This window comes from Lampris incognitus, chromosome 3 (genome assembly GCF_029633865.1).
Source record: "Lampris incognitus isolate fLamInc1 chromosome 3, fLamInc1.hap2, whole genome shotgun sequence".
NCBI lineage: Eukaryota > Metazoa > Chordata > Actinopteri > Lampriformes > Lampridae > Lampris > Lampris incognitus.
Window position 1 is genome coordinate 83,283,344 of NC_079213.1, and position 21,872 is coordinate 83,305,215.

At 41.2% G+C, this 21,872-nt stretch overlaps 1 protein-coding gene across 1 annotated transcript in view; it reads right to left on the bottom strand.

The window, feature by feature from the left end:
* Positions 1–21,872, bottom strand: part of arid3a (AT rich interactive domain 3A (BRIGHT-like)) — a 57,681-nt gene that overhangs the window by 32,527 nt on the left and 3,282 nt on the right. Inside the window, exons 2-3 of the mRNA XM_056276961.1 lie at positions 9,825–10,601; positions 371–653 (exon numbers count right to left, since the gene is read on the bottom strand). Coding sequence (XP_056132936.1) covers positions 371–653; positions 9,825–10,171 — 630 coding nt within the window. The 5' untranslated portion in view covers positions 10,172–10,601. The remainder of the gene's footprint in view (positions 1–370; positions 654–9,824; positions 10,602–21,872) is intronic.

Below are 21,872 nucleotides of genomic sequence, written 5' to 3' on the forward strand. Positions count from 1 at the left end.
CCGCACTTTTTATCTATCTACCTATTCTGTTAAATCTCAGATCTTGATAGTTCCTAGGTAAGTAACCACTGAGATCTGAGGCTTAACAGTACAGATAAATGTGGGCTCACTATTTGGCAAGCAACAGGGCACTATTACCCTTTTTATCTAATCTGTTATAAAAGCTTATTAATGATTTATAAAGTGTTCACAACCTAATTAATAAACTAATTATAAACCATTCATAAATGCTTTATGAGGGTAGTTTTATTGTAATGTGGTACCAAATTTGAATCCAGGGACAAAACGAGAACTTTTTCTTCTTCTTTTTTTTACATGCCCCCCCCACCCCCACCACATCCCCTTGTTCCTCCCTGACCACTCATCCTACCTGTCTGAACTGTTCCTCGTAGGTCCAGTCACCGTGGTCCTGAGCTGCCAGCTGGCTGTGTCCCGGGTGTGGTGGGAGGATGGGCACTCGTGGCTCCTGGTCCACAAAGGGCCTGGCCTTCAGCAGCTGGGAGTGTGGGTGGAGCTGGCGGTGCGGAAGCAGGAGAATTCCCTTTCCGGGAGCGACAGCGTCGCGGCCCATCGGTAGACCCTCCTCTGCCAGCTCGTCATCAAAGTCCTCCTCCATCTCCCCTTCAAAGTCCTCCTCATCCCACTTCTGCTTGCTGTGGGAGAGACATTGGAGGTGTATATAAATGGATGTTTTTTTTTTCAAATCACAATGACCCGAATATGGTGAACGTAGGTGTATAAGATAAACGTGTGGAATAAGATAGAGCACTTGTTGTTCATATGCACTTAAGTCTAAGTGCAGAGTCAATATTTCAGTGTTGAGCTTAATGCCTTGGTACATGTCTGGCACAGTCTCTGTAGCTCTCCATGTGATCTTCTGTTCATCCTTGTACCAGTTGGTTGATGTTTCCGAAGATTTCACCAAGACAAATGCTTAAGTGTTCATGCGACTGGGTGAAAATAAATTCAGACACTAAATGGTGTATGGTGTAACACTAGAACGATCAAGGCCATCATTTTGACGGTTTTGGGTTTTCAAAGTTTAATAACTTTGTAGGAAAAAAAGATACAGACCTGCCGCTCCCTGAATGCTCCTAAAATTGTATATATTTGCATTAAAATTAGTTTTAGATCAATTGCACAAAAAATTATGATAAGATCTACCTAAAACGACCATGAGCTGTCAAAAAGACGCCATTTGTGCGTGATCGTAGGCATCATGTCACTATTTATGACATGTGTTGTTTGCATCATTTCCTTCGCGAAGTTCATTATTCTGTCCTAGAAACACACTAGCATTCTTCAGTGCAGAGTAATAGCCTAAACTTAATTTTTGATTATTGCCAATGACCACTACTGTGGTGTTGTAGTATTTACAGGCGATTTTAAATTTTTTGAAAAATAGTATTAAAGTTGTTAAGATTTTAATTTTGGTGACAGTCATTTCTTAACAGACATAACAACATATGCAATGCATTGATATCTCAAATGGGTCTTTATTTTGACAGAATATAGAGTTTAAAAAGCATGGGTGATCATTTTGACTGCCCATGGTCGTTCCAGTAGTTAAGTTCCAGTCGTTGTTTGGGACTGTTTCAATATTTATTTATTTATTTTACATTTCACGTTTTATAGGCCTTGTTACATTTGTTAGATTAGCAATATGTGCTTTCCGTTTTGCTTTTCAGGTAATATTTTCACTTTTTCAATTTGCTATTCAAGTTCGACCATGTCTCTCTGAAGTTTAAATTGTTTTAAAATAGTATTATAGTTGTCAAAATGTTAATTTTGGTGTCAGTCGTTTCCTAACAGACACACTAACATATGCAATGCATTAATATCGCAACTGGGTATTTATCTTGACAGAATATAGAGTTTAAAAACCGGCCGTCATTTTGACCACCATGGTCATTTTAGGTACAAGTGAAATCCCGGTCGTTCTAGTGTTAATTTTCATAAAATTTAGAACAAAGACAGCTGAAAACCAATACAAGGTTTACAAAAATAAGTTGACAATGATTCTGAGACAAGCCAAGAAAAAATAATATAATAAAATGTTAAAAGAAAATCAAAATAACATTAAAGGTACTTGGAAAATATTAAACAATGTAATTGTAAATAACTTTCTACAGATCTGCCCAATCATTTCATCAATGACAGTAATAAGGTTATAAAAAACATGAATAAAGTGGTAAATGAATTTAATCCCTTTTATGTTAATGTTGGGCCTATTCTTGCAAATTCCATTAAAAAAAAACAACAACATAATGATGGGCAAGTAGATGGTGGCCGGAATGGGGGAAGTAAAGTGGTGCAGTCTATGTTTCTAGGAGAGGCGAGTGAAAATTAAATTAGATCCATTGTAGCAAAATCCAAAAACAAGACATCAACTGACAGTGATGGGATTGATATGATTATAGTGAAAATGACTATTGACTGTATAATCAAACCTCTAAGCTATATTTTCAATCTTTCTTTACGTACAGGTACTTTTCCAGACAGAATGAAAACAGCAAAGGTTATTCCACTTTTTAAAACGGGAGATAAACACAGCTTTACTAACTATAGGCCAGAGTATTTGCTTTCACAATTCTCCAAGGTGCTTGAAAAACTGTTTGTACAAAAATTAGATGTTTTTCTTGAAAAGAACAAATTACTGAGTACTGGTAATTTGTCCGAAAGTATGGCTTTCGGACAAATCAATCTACATCTTTAGCATTGATGAAAATAATGGATGCTATTACAACAGCAATAGTATGTAATAAATAGGTGTAATTATTGATTTTTAAAAAAAGCATTCGACACAATAGATCATAACATATTAATTTTTAAATTACATACATATGGTGTGAGAGGAGTAGTTCAAAATTGGTTAAGCAGCTATTTAGATAACAGAAAACAATTTGTATACTTTGCTGGCAATATATCTGAGTGCATAAAGATTGAATGTGGAGTCCCACAAGGCTCGTTGTTGGGGCTGAAACTTTTCATTTTAGATATCAATGACATATGTGAAGTGTCAAAGATATTGCAGTTTTGTTTTTTTTTGCAGATGACACTAATTTTTTTAGTTCAGGAGATGATTTAAAAAGTTTAGCAGAAAGCATTGTAAACCAATCAATCAATCAATCAAGTTGCATTGAAATGGTCAAATTGAAAAGATGGTTTGATGAAAATAAGTTATCATTAAATTTGAACAAAACTAAGTTTATGGTTTTTCCGTCCATCCATTGTCTTAACCGCTTATCCTGCTCTCAGGGTCGCGGGGATGCTGGAGCCTATTCCAGCAATCACTGGGCGGCAGGCGGGGAGACACCCTGGACAGGCTGCCAGGCCATCACAGGGCCGACACACACACACCCATTCACTCCTAGGGACAATTTAGTACCGCCAATTCACCTGACTTACATGTCTTTGGACTGTGGGAGGAAACCGAAGCCCCCTGAAGAAACCCACGCAGACACGGGGAGAACATGCAAACTCCACACAGAGGACAATCCGGGATGACCCACCAAGGTTCGACTACCCCGGGGCTCGAACCTAGGACCTTCTTGCTGTGAGGCGACCGTGCTAACCACTGCGCCACCGTGCCGCTCTAGTTTATGTTTTTTGCTAAACAGAAAAAGGATGAAATTTTTTTACTGTCTACAGATGGAGTTGCTATTGAAAGAGTATCTGAGTTTAGATTTTTGGGTGTAATAATGGATGACAAACTGACATGGAAATCTCCTATAGCGTATGTAAAAACAAAGGTGTATAAGAATATTTCTGTTCTGAACAAAGCAAAGTATGTGTTAGATTACAAGGTAATGCGAATTCTGTACTGTTCACTTATTTTACCATATTTCAGTTACTGTGTGGAAGTGTGGGGCAACACATACATGAGCAACATTAAGCCACTGGTTATATTACAGAAAAGAGCAGTAAAAATTATTCATAAAGTGGATCCAAGAGAAATACCAATAGATTGTTTATTAAGTCAAGATTAATGAAACTTAAATATTTAGTTGAGTTACAGACATTGTTAGTTATGTACAGGGCAAAAAGCAGAGAATTGCCAGAAAATTTACAAAAATTATTTGTTTTTAGTTCAGAGGATGAGGACCATAGAAGGAAAATTAATTTTAAACATCAGTATGCATGTACTAAATATGCACGTAACATTTTGCCAAATCATTATGCGGATTGACAAGACCGCCATTGGTGCTGTGCCCTCACAGCGTACCGATGGAAACCTTCAAATCCGCTGTGGCGACCCCTGGGAAACAGGGAACAAGCTGAAAGAAGAAGTATGCACGTACTACTTTAAAGCAGATGTGTATTTCGGTATGTGGTGTCAAACTGTGGAATTCTTTAGAGAACGATCTAAAGGGTTGTATAAATATCTTTCAGTTCAAGAAAATGTATAAGGAAAGAATAAATAGACAATATGGAGTTGTCAGGTAATGGGTTTTCAGTTGATGGTGAATTATTGTGTATGGCTTTTTGATTCTTTTTCATTTCTCATGTTGCTGTAAGTATTAGTTGTTGAGTAACTGACTGACAGACCATCTATTCTGTTGTTTATTTATATTTGAGTAAGGGGCAGGCAAAATACGATTTTCTTCTCCCAGCTTCTTTTTAAATCATGGAATATGTAAATTGAGTTGGGTTTGATCATGAATTGCTTGTTTCTTTCTGGAGCTGTGCATTACCATGAGCGGAATAAATAATAATGAAAATGAAATGAAATATGGCAGGGGAAATGTACTGAATCAGGCATGCACACACACGCACACACCTTCAGATTTATACACAAACCTATTCAAGCACACACAGCATCAAAGCCCTGTTTTTACAAAAACACTCCCCATGTTTTACTAGTGCAAGGTAAAGTAGCATTGGGTTCATTGGATTTGGTAAATTATTGTTAAAAGAGTTACCTATTACATTTCAAACTAGATATTAACAAAGGAGCAAATGATTAGAAATATTATGAATTCACATGTTAATCCTTACAGTTACTCATTAGGCCCTGGGTAATCTCAGGAGGTCTAACAGGTCAAGTCATTCAGTACATCTATGGCATCTAATTTGAGGACAGCAAAATTGAATTATACCATATTTGTGGGATAAGAAGACCTTGTTGAACTCCTTCACATGTAACTAACTACATGTTGTCCTTTAGTCTGTCTTCTGGTAAACTAAGGTTACCAAGATCGCTGATAAATCAGTTTCTGGCAACCGACTGTTATAATTGCACTTAAAGCTGGGTTATAAATAAGGGCTCAACAAACAGTGTGGGCTGCCAGCACCCATCACTGTCCTTTCATGAGTCACTTTAGATTGTATGTAGCATGAATTCTTCAGTGCAGTAACCATACAGTAGATTCAACTGAAATGTATGGAACTCTTAAAATGTTTTCATTCTTTCTTTTCAGTTCTGCACTGAAAAAAATAAACTCTGAGTTGAGGTTGTGCAATAATTCAGTATAATCGTTTCTTGTCTTAAAAAGTGTTGAAAGGGGATGACATTTAAATAGTCATATTGGGATTAGTCTGACCCAACAGATGTGAGAAACTCGTACAGTTCCGATTGGTGCTGACTAAATCTGGGTGGACATATCCTGCCCTTTCCACTGAGCCCACTGAGTTACGGATTTCAACATCCCCCTACAAACACGAGAAACTTAAATATGGACTTCTACAAAAAAAAAATGACTGCACTCTCCTCGAGGCAAGTTTGACTCATTCTGTCAGCAATATAAAAGATCTGCAATGTACTGAACAATTAATTGGTTTTGAACCGTGGTGTCCTAGCCTGTTTGCTAATTGGCCATAGTAATAGTACGGATTTCAAGTATGACCCTTCATATGTAGGGAGTTAGCATTGTAATTATGTTATCGCTAGCTCTAATGGGCTTGATCAGTTCTTCTGAAATTGACAGCATATCACTGTTCAACGACACCACTGAAAATCACCGAAAGTTGAATCAGTTCATCAGGACACATTTATTGGGAGAAACAGTTCATCGCTCATCTAAGTGACCTCTTCAATCTCAACTGACTGCAGGTATCTCCACCCTTGTAAACAATACAGTGGCATAACAACTGAAAACAATGACTGGTTTCATATGCATATTGCCATGAGCATTAACTAGAGTTACAATGGCCATGTGTACTATTCACAGAGGATTGGGGAATAGTTGCAATCACAGCATTGTAAGATGCTGACAGATGTACTCTTAGGCTCCCCCCTCAGTGCAGGGATGGTCATTCCTGTTTCACATAGATGGCCTCTTTGACTTCTTGTTCATACCAGTGTTCCTCCCTATCAAGGATGTGCACATCCTCATCCTTGAAAGAGTGGCCACTGGCCTGTAGATGGGTGTAGACTGCGGAGTCCTGGCCTGACGTGTTAGCTCTTCTGTGTTGTGCCATCCTTTTGGCCAGCATCTGTTTAATTTCCCCAATGTACAAGTAAGTCACTGCAATCCTCCTGGCACTTAACATCGTCCACTATATTGCTCTGTTTGTGCCAGGAGACCTGATCGTTGGGGTGAACCAATTTCTGGCCTAGCGTGTTTTGGAGTTTGAAAGACTCAGATGTGGTGTTTGGAAAATACGCGTCTCAACTGTTAAAACACTCCCTCCACATACGGAATCACCACTGGTTTATGCTTAGACAGTTGTTGTCCTCTTCTTGGCTGGTGCACTGTTTGGGCGTCTTCCTGGGGCTAAGAGTGCATCTTTCGCCATTTAATAATGTTGTGAATGCAACCACTCCCAAATCCTCTGTGAATAATGCACATTGCCATTATAACTCTAGTTAATGGCCATAGTAATTTGCATATGAAACTGGTTGTTGGTTTCAGTCATTATGCCACTATATTGTTTGTAAGAGTGGGGATACCTGCAATCAGTTGAGACAGAAGAGGTCACTTAGATGAGTGATGAAACGTTTCTCTCAATAAACATTGTGCCCAGATGAACTGATTCAACTTTCTATGATTTCCTTAACTAGATTATTGAGCATGCATGAAGACACACCATTGAATAGATTGTGCTCATTTCTTATATCCCTATAAAAGCCATAAAGTTGACCAACATCGGACATTTTTTGATGGGGTTTTGATGGAAGATTTCTCCACTGCTCACTTCCCCAAACCACCAACATATTTACAACCCAGTGCTATTTTGGAGGAGCGCTCTATAGAATAGCAATTAGGTTCTTCAAAATGGAAAAATCTCACCTGTTCACTCATTATCTGACTTTGGTGATGGGTTAAGCAAGTCCCTACTCCTTAAAGTAGGGTCTGGTGTACGAGACCATAACGTGTTGCACAATTTTGTTGTCTACATTAACAACAACGAGAATCTAGTGGCAAAAAGTTTCTCAAAAAAATTAGGGTTCAAGCCCAAAGGCTTAAATGCTATCATTTCAGTGCTGGCTTATTGTTTTTGTGCTGGTTTATTATCATTAATTATTATTATTATTATTACTATTATTATCATTATTATTAAGAAATGTTTGCGCAAATTCCCATGAAATGGTGAATGGTACAGACATGAGATTTTGCCCATTTGTTGTGTGCAAGTTGTGTGCAAGTGCTGCCCAAGAAATACGACCCCAATAGGCCTGATCGGGCGCGATAATTATAAGGTCAAAATTTTGACATTTGAAAAGTCATAACTCCTACGCCGTAAGTCTGATTTACATGAAACTTGGTATAGACAGTCATCTATCCTCACTCTATAAATTTACCCCAAGAACCACTTAAGTGTGCCTGACTAGATCTTCCACCATTTTGAATTTTTTGAAAAACAAACTTTTGACATTTCCTCCTAAACCTTAGGTCCGACTGCTACAATATTTTCTGCGGATCATTATCAGATAAAGTGTATCAAAAGTTGTATAAAGTTGTTGATATCTTATTTGGTTTGCGAGATATTGACGAATGAACTTCAAAAGGCCGTGGCTCAGCACATAAATAGACCAAAGTCAACAACCGCTGGGCTGATCATCACAAAACTTGCAGGATATGTCCACGTAAGGAAATATATCCTGAAAGTTTCATTCAAAACGACCACTGGGGGCACTACAAATGCAAAACAATGGCGTGGCATGACACATAGAGAGTAAATCGGAAATTGTTTTTCCAATCATTACAAAACTCACAGAATATGTTTCATAACAATGTTGAACCACATGTATAAACTATTTTGAAATTGCTCAATAGTGGGCGCCACCAGTTCCAAACATGTGTATGGACCAGGTGAAAATTTGGTCATAAATCAATGACAATTTATCCAAACATCCCCAAACTAGGTGGACATTTTAAATTAAACTATTGAAGCTTTCAACTTCTGACAGTTTGAGTTAGCTTGAAATCCTGGAATCGCTGCTTGCAGCAATATTTTGAAGACTTTTGTTTTGATATCATACTTTACATTATCGAACAGTTCCACTTGATAAACCTGAGTTTGATTCTTAAACATATTTTTTCATCTGTAAGAAGATATATGCCAGGGATTCTCAAACTTATTACCCAAAGGTTCGCATCTGATTTTTATTCATGGTCAGAGGCCCAGAACGATTGGCGATAACAAAATAAAATTTAATCAACTCACCTATAACTTTCTTTGTAAGTTATTACTTTTATAATTTCTTCAAAGACCCGCCCTACTCTGCCTCTGATTGGCTCTAACCCTAAGAAAAACTCACATACCGTTAGGCTACTCATTACTGTCATTTATGGTCACAGTAGTTTCTCTCCTTTCTTCTGCTCTGTGTTTCAACGAGGGCGGGACTCAGCTAGCAAGCGAACTCTAGCGGCTGGAGTGCAAAAAACTGTCCAGATATACTACAAGCCATGTCAGTGTGAGGAGGGGATGAGATTTTTTTTTTTTGCCAAATGAGTAAGCGTCTAAGCTATTTACTCATAACTAACATAATTTTCTCAGGTTTTAATCATTTCCTCAGTCATTTAATTTCCATAATGTCCTTTAATTAATGGCTATCGTTACTGCTGACTGGAGAGAAAACAGAAACGTCAAGGACGTTAGCGTCAATTTTGACCAATGAAAATAGGTTGGAGGTGGCACAAGAGCTCAAAACTTCATAAGAATAGAGCCAGTGCGAGCAATTTTTAAAACAAGCAATATGTCACTCGCCTGTTCGCCAATGCATGGAGCAGGTTAGGACATCTTTGGAAAAAACTGAAACAATCTGATGTTTGCTCGTTCGCATTGCGTCCAGTTAGGAACGGGTGTTAACTCGAGTTGACGACAACTACATTCATTACGTTACAGTAAGTTCAATAAAAGCTTCGCACCACCCCCAAATAAATTCTCTGGTGTAATGCAACCCAGTCGCACGGACTTTCGTGATGGCATCACGTTAATTAATCTATTGTGATACCATCACGATTATGACCTGATTTACGTGATGTGGTCACGATCTGATAGAACCCTAACCCTAACCTTCGTGACCACATCACGTAAATCAGGTCATAATCGTGATGGTATCACAATCGAAAGTCCATGTGACTTGGTAGTATAAAGTTAATGTGAGAACTCGGTAGCAACAGCACACAAAACAGAAAACATTACACTTCTTAACATATTGTATTCATAACATGAGGTATGGGCTGGGTCCGAATTGAATTGCCGTTCATTTCGGATGTGGACTGAGCTCCGGACTTTGAGAAGCCCTGACATATACCAATAATGTTAAAACTCCTGATGGTTATCATGATAACAACAGTTTCCGGCCAGTATGAGGTAGAGCAGATACCCAAACACTTCAGCCAGTATCATCATATTGGGAAGACCTCAGTACTCACATCTGCTCCTCCTCCTCGGAGCCCATCATGTCCTTGTACCGCTCCTCCCCTTCCTCCTCTTCCTCATCTTCCTCCTCTTCCTCCTCTTCCCCACCACTGCTGCGCTCCGACATGGGGCTGTCTGACGCCCTCTGGAGCCCGGCCGCCACCGCGCGCATAGCCGCCAGCGCCGCCATCTGGGTCTGCTCTGTCTCAGGGGCGGGGCTCTTCATCATCTCATCCACTCCTCCGGTGGCAGTACGGGTGTTGGCCTGCTGCTGTAGCTGCTGCTGCTGCTGCTCCAGCTCCATCAGCAGCTTGGCTCTCTGCTGCCTGTGCAGGTTCTCCATGACGGCCTGCAGCTTCATCTCCGGGAGGGGGGTCCTGACAAGGGCTGTCCCTCCCCTACCTGCCCACCTTGAAAGCAGCACCAGTCGGGAGCCGTTGAGGGACACCAGGTCAGTTCTGACTCTATTGTCAGGGAGCAATCAACCAAGCGGGGTCCTCCCCTTGCTGAAACAACTAGCCGCTGGCTGGGGGTTGGTTGGGGGGAAGGTTAACCTGGGGTGGGATGGGAGCTAGACAGCTGTGCAAGTCCTAAAAGGTAAGGTTGGAGGTGCAGTAGGGCCGGTCGGGACAGTGTGATGTGCACACTGAGATCAGCTATGAGGCCAGAGCAAGAGGCCTCTGTTGAATAGAAGGCTATCCTTGGGGGAGGACCAGAATCCCCGGAGGTGTTTCACAGCGTCACACTAAGGCACAAGCAGAGGAGGCACACCAGCACACATCTACCGTCACCTTAGAGAAAAAGAGAAAAGTACATGTCAGACAGCAATGTCACCACATATGTTCTGAAGCAATCCTTCCTGTGGGTGCAGCTGAAGACCACAAAGCTAAATACTAAATCATCTAAAACATGTTGAGCATACTGCTAACTCAAGGAAGGTAATCATTTTCAGGGTTAATTATTTTAAACACTTGAGAGAAAGGGGTGGGGTGGATCGATTCAGTGTTAAATTTCTCCAGTAAACTGACGATTTCAATGTCGCAACATTTCCCCTGAACTGTAATGTTGATGCACAATAACCAGATGCCATGAAGAGGTTTGATGTAATGATTTCTACAACTTTGAATGGTTGAATCTTTACTCATGGAGGCATACTTATGTTTTAAGCTTTTGTAACACATGGGGCTTCAAATAAATTTATTTTCTTGCACATTTTCTTTGTATTATTGCAGTTTTCATTTTACCATAGGTAAGAGGGGATGGGGCCTTAAAATTGGAATATTGAACTGCAATATTTATAATATCCTGATAACTGAAAAAAATTACAATATATATATCGAATTGGCACTCAAATATTAATGCAGTATCTGTACCTGCCGATTCCCAGCCCTACTTGAGAAGTTTTAGTCAGCAGCAAAAGACAGAATGACAGCAAGAACTTCATGACCCCCGTCAACTCAAAACACTGGGGCGAGAAATGGGCAGGCAGCCAATTTCAACAACAAAAATGCAAATTCAAGGCAGGAAGTTGTGTCACACATGAAATCAGCAGCCCTCTGGACTCGTGTCTGGTCACATCCCTTTCGTGCAGCAGGTACATTCATTTAACATTACCAAATTGTTTCAGACGGCCTGAACTAGCAGGATTCATGTTTGCAGAGCTCTCGGTGAGTCATCAGAAAAGACATGAAGTCAAAGAGAAAACCCGTCACTTTCCACACCTGGTTGGCTCAAGGCCGAGAGGAAACTCAGCCTATTTGGGGGCCTGAGTGAGGTGAATTTTCCACACTGTCAATTTGCTACTGAAACTTTCATCTACCAAACAGAAATAAACGTTTTTTTCCACACCTTTTAGCAGACGCTCATTTGCAGATCATCTCCAATGATAACCAGGTGTTAACAGGAATGCACTTTTTCAAAAGTAAAACGAAAAAGAGGTGAAAAAGTAAGCCATGTGCTAGGGAGAATATATACATAAGGGGTCCAGGCTTGGTGGAGGCACAGCCTGCAGACAAATATAGGTCAGGGTAGAGATAAGTGAGGCAAACTGAGCTCGGCGGAGTCAACAGCACACTGGGAAATTAAATTTCCAGCGCAGGTGTCGCACACAGTGGGGCGCCAGTCATGACGGGAGATGACAGTGGCCATGCCACTTCATCCATTCAGCTATGCTGACTAAGACATAAATCCACACAATCTGCTGCCAGTGCTTGCCTTGGTTTCATGGTTTGTGTAGGTTTCTTGTTACTTTTAGATTAGGTTTTACATTTTGGGCAGTTGACGCTGGCACTTTCGACCAAGACAAGTTATAACAGAGAGCAAAAAAAAAATCTCAATTCCCCAAAAGCACAAGAAACCACTCATGGGGAGTTGTGGGGGAATGAGCCACAGTGTTCAGATGGACCTGAAAGAATATTTGTCACCCAAGAGTGATACAGATATATAATGTAATAAAAAGGGAGCTTGAAAAAAAAAAGTCTCTCTACTATAGCACTGTAAACTGAGAAACTGTCAATGGAAACGTTTGTTTCTACAGAGTATGTAGGACACAACAACTGACAGAACAGATGCAGCGTAACAGCCGAGATAGTCAGTGTCAATCCACCACATTATTTAAGATCTGCAGAGGCACAACTGAGCGCCTGCAGTTGTCGGATTCTGAATGGCAGCAATATAACCGAGATTAAAAACATCTTATCAGACTTGAATCTGGTTTTATTAGGGCTGCGAGTGGAGACACTTGTCTTGTCTCTGTTTATTGGAACTATAAAACAAGACGTTGGCTGGACCAAAAGTGGCAATTCACTATCTGCATACTGAGGACTTCAAAAGCTGCACTGCCCAGTCAACTGAACTCAGTGACATGGATAGATAGCATTGATGCAAAAGTCTGTGTAATGTGTTAATGTGTGTGGTATATCTGTATAAGAAACATATCCAGATATATCATACCTATTACACACACTCAACACGTGCAGACACGGACACATGCAGACATCCTGTCAGCACCTTATGCACACACCCTAAACTCTTATAAACACAGAAACATAGAGAAGTGTGCAAATGGGAGCAGTCTCAATTTCTACTGTTCAGCCCATGTTTGAGCCATGAATGCTTGCAATAAAAATAATTTTAAAAAAAAAGAAGCTATCCTCAAATTTCTTCATGTACTTGCAAATCCGAGACTATGTAAAGAAAATATGTCAAATTTTGAGAAGGTATGTTCCCATAACTCCCCTGAGAGATCTGCATAGTAAGGGGGCAGTCTGTTAGTTTTATTAAGACATATTGATGTTAACACAAATGCACTTAGGCAGAACTGGGAGACTGAGTTGGACGAGGAGATAGACGATGAGACTTGGGAGGAAAGCCTTGAAAGTGTGCATAACTTGGGGGACCATATTTTGGTTTTCAAAAAAAGAGGACACTGGGGGCAGGACGGCAGCATGAGGCAGATGGACAACTGCAGTGGGTGGAAGGTTGGGTGGGGGGGTTCAAGTAACTGGTGGCACTGTGGCAATGTATATGGGGTGGGGGGTTTAAATAGTTGACAAATGCATCCACAACCATGCAACTATGTTGTTTAACAGCTAGTCTTTAACAAGACAAATAAATGCCTTCATAGCCATTATGGCCAGATAATCTTAGCCCTTTCCATTTAACTTTTGGCCGTCAACAATAATATAAAAACAAAAACAAAAGTTGCACTTTTGTGTTTTGCGGCGCTTATGTGGGTGTCTAGATCGCTAGCACCTTTATTTGACACCGATACGTGCGAGCTTTGCAGGTCAGGCATTCTGCCGCCCACAGATCCTGCCCAAGATGAAAACACAAGAATATATTTCTGTAACTCCTCTATGACTTTACATTTGGGCATTTTTTTAAACTGTTCAGGCGCCATGAATGGGCTGCTGTCGACAAGCAAGCTGCTGCTTCGTCTCTTGGCTGTTGCTGTGGTGCTGAGGTTAATGATTGAGATGCAGTTTGACCAATGTTTGCATGAAGGGCGTGTACATGACCAACCAATGGTGGCGTGTGAGAAGGCGGGACCTAAAGAGGAAGGTCAAAGCAATGCAAAGATGCACACAATGAATGACGACTGTAGAAAGAAAAGCCGAGTCCTGGACATTTTTGGCGATTTAGAAATCCCGGCCGGACACATTTTTTTAGGTCCCAAAAAGAGGACATGGCCGGGAAAAGAGGACGCATGGTCACCCTAGCATAACTGTTCAACCAACTCAAGACACAATTCAAAACGGTACATTGGTTATAATACTCCAAAAACAGATTACAGAAGATTTTCCCTGAAGTGTCCCCCCTCTGTAACAGGTGTAAAGAGGCAGACGGACCATTGACATTTTGGACATGTTGGCAATTGTATACTTATTGGAAGACTGTATATGAATGTTTCTCTAAAGCCTTTGAGAAGAACTGGGAACCTAACCCATTAGCCGCAGTCTTAGGCGCCACAAGTGCGTTACCTATGGCAAAACAAGTATGAAACTCAGGCCATTTCATTTGGTATGGTTGTATCGAGAAAACTTAGAATATGCCCCGACATATGATATGTGGATAAGAGAGTTGATGAATGTGTTGTACTTAGAAAGGTTAAGGTTCTCTAATAAGAACAAGATGCAAATATTTGTCAGAATTTGGATCCCTGTACAAGTTTATCTCAAGGGTAGTAGACTGATGGTGTAATTGTGTACCCTCTATCGCTGTGTATATACATTTTATTATTCCCGCCAAGTTGTTAGCCTGGGGGGGGGATTATGCGTTTAGTCACGCACGCGTGCGTGTGTTTCCGCGGCTAATCTCACAAAACACTGGATTTAGCAGAGCAATTTTTTGTGTGTGTGTGTGCACAGTTGTGACTGTATGTCATGGCTGTATGAAGAAACTTTCGTGGTTGCGGTGATTAAAAACCCTTGAATAACTTTTGTTCTTGCGATCGCCGCTCCCTCCCTTTGTTCACTCTCTAGGTTGCTCGACCAACACTGCTCTGTCGCTGCCCGATCTGAGTCACCTGTGCACATGCATGACTCACATCTACGGTTGACTCAAATCGAGCAGAGACATTATTAAAAGAATTTTGATAATCCACAAAATAATAAAGTTATAAAGGAACAACTTCCTCTAGGTTGCAATCTTAACAGGAAGTTTTGCATATTCTTGTCACTGCCCGATCTGTGTCAACCATAGACGTGAGCCCCGCATGCGTGAGCGTAAACGGTTTACCCATCTTTGTTATATTATGAAAATAAAGACAGGGTTAGGGTGAGACCAAAATGGTCAAATAGCAAACCTTTCCTTTTTGGAAGTGCAAGTTCACATTAGACTTGGTCACATTCATGTGAGGGTCCCCCTAGGAGGCTGCACATCCACAGACTGACAGGCAACATGTTTTTATTGGGTAGATTTTTTTTTAGCTTGAGCGCTGCATACCAAACTTTTTTCCCCGCATATTTTCCGTTGAATCGACTTAGGCGCTGCGCAAGTCTTCTAATGACAGGAAAAACACTTGTTTTTCTGTCCGTGTGTGTGTGTGTGTGTGTCTGCTGCTAATATCACATACTACTGGGCCTGTCAGTAGTATGTGATAAACCTGTTTTATACCGCAATTGAGTGCTGACTCCTCAGCTGGTTTTTTTGGTCCGAGCACCAGAGAAGGCGAGATACGCAGGACAGGGATCTGCTCTCTACTGAGTGCACTCTTCTAGTTTTAATAGTAATTTTGAAGTTCTATGATTTTTTTTCTCTGTCTCTCTCTCTCTCTCTCTGTCTCTCACACACACACACACACACACACACACATTTGTAAAGATAATTGTGGCTGAGTTGCTCAAATGATGTACTGAGTGTTTTGTGCTGAAAATCCTAAAATAAAGATTTTTTTTTTTAAAAAGCTGTTCTTTCAGCTTCTCCTGGGAATTACAGAACTGAGAGGCAGCTGGAGAAAGAGAAGTCATGTTTTAGTTTCATGCTCCGTTTCATTGTAAGCATCACAGTTTCCGGCATGCTTGATGGTGCAAATTAGATTGCGCCACTACACATGTTCTGGCCTGCTTCCCCCGTGGAGGAGGCATAGCCCGGGCTCAAAACCTTTTGATTTAATAGCATGATGGTCATATGATGGTGAAACTACCAAGAAAAACAACTCACTACCATAGATTAGCTCCAGGAGAGAAGCATCCAGGTCAAGAATACAAGAAAGCGAAGTCAAATGTAAATGTCTGCCAGTATAAGAAGCTCTGACCATGGAGGCCGGTGCTTAACAGCTTAGTCAATGCTTAAAGTTACAGACATTGAGTAGGGACTTGAATAGAAATCAATTAATCCGCTGATGAAGGTACACTGAACCCTATGGGATGTTGTGTAAGATGGCTCAGGACACTTTAGACAACTTCACACCACACAATATGATGATGAATGATAAGACATTATGCAGAACAATAAATACTATCTACTTCCCAGCAGCCACAGAATATCAACTGTTCAACCAAAAGCTGGTCTCAGGTGGATTCCCTTTCTAAAGCTGTCCCTCCTGTGTCTCCATGTCTCGAGGGGGGAAGAAACTACCTGCGAGCCACCAACATTACACTGAACAACAGTGTATAGTATCTCTCTACTTGCCAGTGTGGCAGGAAACTCATTAATGGAAGTCTTACTCTATTCTGAGACTTTGGCTCTGCAGGTTAAGTTTGAGATTCACACACCACTTTTGTATTCCTGAAGGAAGCATATCAGTGATAGAGCTGTTCAGACCGACGCAACTAAACCAGGTGGAGGGCTGTAGAGATTGCCGATGGTTAAATAGTCATGGGATTTCTTCTACTTCTAAAATAATGGCAAGCATCCACCCTATTGAAGTGACCTTGAGCAAAGTGTTGGAACCCCCACCAGCTCCAGGGGTGATGTCCTGCAATCAACCCTGAACTCCTCATGAAGGGGCAAGCAGGTTCGCGAGATGATTTTCTTGCAGGAGCCATGGGTTATTGTAAAAATATCATGTTAGATGTTTAGGAAAAGTCCTTAACAATACGTAACTGAGTAATGTGTTAGTTAACCAAGACCCATACAAGTGATCAGACTGTTAACTGGCTAAAAGGTGTCCGGCTCGGTCCACCTGTGGGTTTGATTTGAGACAGGGTGACAGAGACGGCTGAATAAGGATCAAGTAGGAAGGATGACAGCAAACGGGTTAATCCTCTTTTTACCCACGAGGCACAGCAGAGAGGTAGAACATGGGAGGGTTTCAGTAAACAGGCCACACTGATAAGGAAAAGAGCTAAGGGTCTAATTCCAACCAGATAAAAAGAGACCCATTCCTGTCTAAAATACACAAATACATACACATGCATGCATGCATGCATGGAGGCACAACTGCTGTGCAACTAACACCATGCCACGTTTTGCTTCAAAATAATCTGATGCTGAGAAAACAATTCATTCAAAGACACTTCTTCACTTTTACCCATGTGGAGTGAATGTAAAAGAATGTCTTCGTGGCCTTGGTGAAGGAAAATGGACACCTTAAAAACTGACGTAAACACGTCTAAGCACATGACACAAGGACAAGACCCTGAATATAGTGCTTTGAATGCTTGAATTACATCTCAGACGACACGAGAGCATTTCCATTCAGCTGCTGTCACTCTGCATTTGGTGCATCTGCAGCTGTAACACAGTGAATGGGAAGGGTCAAAGCAGATATTAATACAGAGAACTGATCAGAATCTTGTGGATTTTGTCTCGTTTAAAAGCAGCAACACCATGACATTGGTGTCTTCTGCCGCCTAACAGACCGAGTGCTTAGTGGCACATCATCGCCTTTATGGACCAGGCCATGACAGATTCTCTTAACTTGTAAAACTTACTTTCAACTACATGTCTTCTTTGGGAAACAAAAATGGAAGAAAAGCCTCTCTTTCCTTCTGCATCTCTCCCTGTCTTTTATATTTGTAGGCCTTCTGTAAGTTCTCTCTTCTATAACTCAACCACGGTGAGATTAATGGTGTCAGTCCACCGTAGATCCCTACACCTGCTTACTTTATAATGTGATGGTGTAGGAACTGAAAATACTTCTGCTGTCACACTTATCGGAAGTTGCTCTTGGTGGTTGGGTGTCAATTAAGTATCCAAACTATTTTGTCATCTTGCTTTGCATGCAGGTACTATGTAGTATTATAGTAAAGATCAGTTAGATACTTGTTAACAGAAAAAAAACAAGTTATGGCACACTCTTCCAAGTTACTGGTAAATTTGATGAGAAAGGAATCCGAAAGATGTTAATGAAAGAATGTAGATGGAGGGAAAAATACTAAGCTTACAAATTACTCTCTTAATTTAAAGCCGCTAGTTAACCCGACTTGTTTCTCCAGTCTGTAATAACAGCTAGTGTGCCATTATGGAAAGACATCCCACACACGGCATTACAAAAGTGTGTCTGTCGGTTAATAAGACTATTTACCATTTTGCCTTTGGAGATTTAACAGGAAACTAGCCAGAAGAAAGCAAGAATCAAACCATTGTTAATTGGTTAACTGTTGTCTGGATATGCTCTGACAGGACAGTTTTCTTTTCAGGCTGCACTGCTTAGCCCAGGGGTCTTTATTTGTCCCATCTCATCCCCTCTTAAGCAAGGCAGCTCATAAATCTTGAGAGAAAAATAAAAAGCAATTTTCATTAGGTGTGGCGTAAATCAAAAAGCAACCCGACCAGAGGCCCCTGAAAGAATTCAGCCATACACGATCCTTTCAAAATGAAAAAAAAAAATCAAACAGAAGTCGGTCAGTGGTGCTGGTCTTTATTATGCTTCCTCCTCTCACATTCCTCCCAGCATTACAGCGCAGGGCAATAACACAGGCTCCATTGAACCCCATTACACTAACAACAAGATCATTGAGGAAGTGTCGCACAGCCTGGTCACGCACTTTCCACCAACCTCTACCACCAAGCCAGAGCAACACGGCGTGTCCAATCTGATTAGGCTCAGCCAGACTGTAAATTAAGATGGCCAAACAGTAAATGTAATCCACTGATCCACTTTTTACAAATGCAGTTTGTGGCAGTACATCAGGCAACACAATTCCCTTGTACAGGAGATTTTTTTTTTAATGAAAGGTCTTTGATCACATGGAATTTAAAACCAATGGCCATATTTCTTACTGTGATGTGCAGCTTTCAAGGGAAGCATTCAGTCGCACGTGGCCAACTGTGGATTTGTGTTGTGAGGCAAAGCAGCCTGTCACTTGGTCTCCATGCATTTAGCACATCTCGATTCTGCACATCACAAACTCGTATCGGAAACACAACTATTTTCTTTAATCATCCTTTGTGTGCATGTGAGTGAGACAGGAGCACAATTACGTTTACGTTATAGATATTTATATTGTCTCCTCAACCAAGTTGACTGCCAATGAGGCAACCATAGGAAAAGAAAAGCTGAGTTTCAACAATGCACAACATTACATGAATCCCATTTTAGGAAGCATACTAACACAATACGGTCAATATGTGAGCCAGTCAAAATTATTCGGCCCGCTGTGATCGGAAAGCTGCACCCTGACTGGTTCAGAACTGTCCAAACTGACTCCATTCCGTTCATTCAACAAGTAAATGAATTTGAGAGACTGGAGGACACGGATGGAGAAGGGCTCCATTCTCTACACCAACTGAGTTCACCGGGGTCAAGATTTCTAGCCTTACCATAACCAATGACTCCATTCATGTACATTTAGGAAGTTTTCCTTTTTAGCTGACATCTTATCCGTGGTGACTTACAATGACTGGAACTGTTGGCAAATCGCAGATTCCTGGCTTGCCAACATTATTAGCAACCTCTTTAAAAAAAAAAAAAAAAAAGGACAAAAGTGCAACGGTCAGAGCCGTAACGCCCTGACAACAGATGTCACAAATATTACTGTGACCTGAAAATGGTCATGTATGGCAGAGAAGTGCTAGAAGAGGAAGGAGGAGCCTTTTTTGTATGCTTTTTTTAAAAATAAAACAGTGTTTCCTCAGTGGGATGAGAGAGAACACATGTCCAGGTATTAGACATGAAATGGGCTTCTGCTGCTATAATTCAGTTTGTATGCAAGTATTGCTATCATGCTATTATCACCCTGCCTTGCACGGTGACTGTAGCCTTTATAAAAGTCAACACATATCTCATGCAATGACAGTTGTCGAGAATACCAAACCTATTCTTAAGGCTGTTAGTGTATAAATGCTTAGTGAGTCATTGAGTTGCTTTTGTCATGCTCTTAACCGACAATATAATAATTGTCTCTCGGGTCCGAGCTGGGTGATGGGCTTCATTGACTTGAGGTGTCTTTGTCATTGAATACCATAAATTCTGCAAACTGGATTAACTTGCTGGTAGATATAATCATAGAGGATTCCTATGTCATATTTTACCTCTGTCATATTTTACAATCAAGTGTTTTGTCTCAAAATCATGCCTCTGTGGAATTTGTCTGAGAAGAAGAGAAGGAGAGGAATCATCTCTGTAACAAAGAGCTGGAATTCAAAACACAAACATCTGCTCAGATACTGAACATGCATTTTGTTTTTATCTGGATGAGCTCGGTGCATGAAGAAGATGGCAGCTACATCTGTGCATGTGGATGCCAAATTCAAATTGGAGGGTTAAAGCTCACCAAGCTCTTCTGACTTCATTAGCCTTTAATTGCCTGGGCAGAGAGCCAGCTTGCTTATCCAAGGCACAGTGTGCATGGCGTGGGCCCTAAATATCAAACGCAAATAAACTTGCTTTGACGGACATGTTGGCGTGTGGCGGCTAGACGCTGGTATCCAGGCAGAATAATACAAGGATAGCTCAGATCGACCTGTGCTGTGCTTGAAATCCCCTCAACCCCTAAAATGAAACGTCTACATCCATGTTGTTATGCCTACGTCACTGTAATCCCTGCTGGGATCCCCCATGGCTCAGCACCAAGGAGTGAAGTCATTCATGAGTTTTGTTTTTTGTTTTTTTCGCTGCCTTTTTTGGCAGTAGAAACATGGTAAAAGACCCACGTGCCGAACATACTCTTAAGAAATATGGATTTTGGCAAAGGAACAGCTGAACGCAGGCCAGCACACGCCTCTCCCTGCTCTTTAACAGGAGTAGAGCTTGCAGGGAGCACAGGCATGTCATGCGCTTTCAGTAGTACAATTTATGTTGGCATTTTAAAGTGCATTATAGCTGCATTGCTCAGCAGCAAGTTGCTGCGTTACAACTCACTGACACGTATCGGGCATCGTGCCAGAAAGCCGGAGCTATAAAACCCGAGAGAAGAATCTGAACAATGGGGGGGGGGGGGCATTAAAAAAGGGCCTGCTTGCAACCTTTCAAAAATCATCCTCTGGAAATAATAGTACAGCCGTCAAAACCTGCTCGTCTCGTTTGGGTGTCCGTGTAATGGCCAACTGTTCAAACCCGCCGCGGTGGCGTCAAGCAAACTGAGCGGGCTGACTTGAATGTTACACTAACTGCTACTAAATGGTGTTCAAATAACCTGGGGCGGACATCGGGCAGCTGCGATGACAGAAAGATTGTGGATTTCATTGTGTGGACTCAGGTTTATGATAAGGCTGCGACACACGAGACAGCCCGTCTTGTTTTCTGCACCATGAAGGAAACTTCCACTACATAACGCCTTGGCAGTATAAACACTGAAGTGTGAATACCCAAACATCCGCAGTCTCTGAGGCAGCATAACAGCAGCATGCGTCTGTGGCTTGACATGTTCACACTGACGTCACACACTGAAAAACGAGGGACAAATTACAAGCAATCACATCCAACCGATTGGTCAACTAAGATGTGCGTACGTATAAGACAAACAAACAATAAATAAAACAAATCAGGGCGTCTGGGTAGTGTAGCGGTCTATTCTGTTGCCTACCAACATGGGGATCGGCGGTTCGAATCCCTGTGTTACCTCCGGCTTGGTCAGGCGTCCCTACAGATACAATTGGCCGTATCTGTGGGCAAGAAGCCGGATGTGGGTAGTATGTGTCCTGGTTGCTGCACTTGCGCCTCCTCTGGTCGGTCG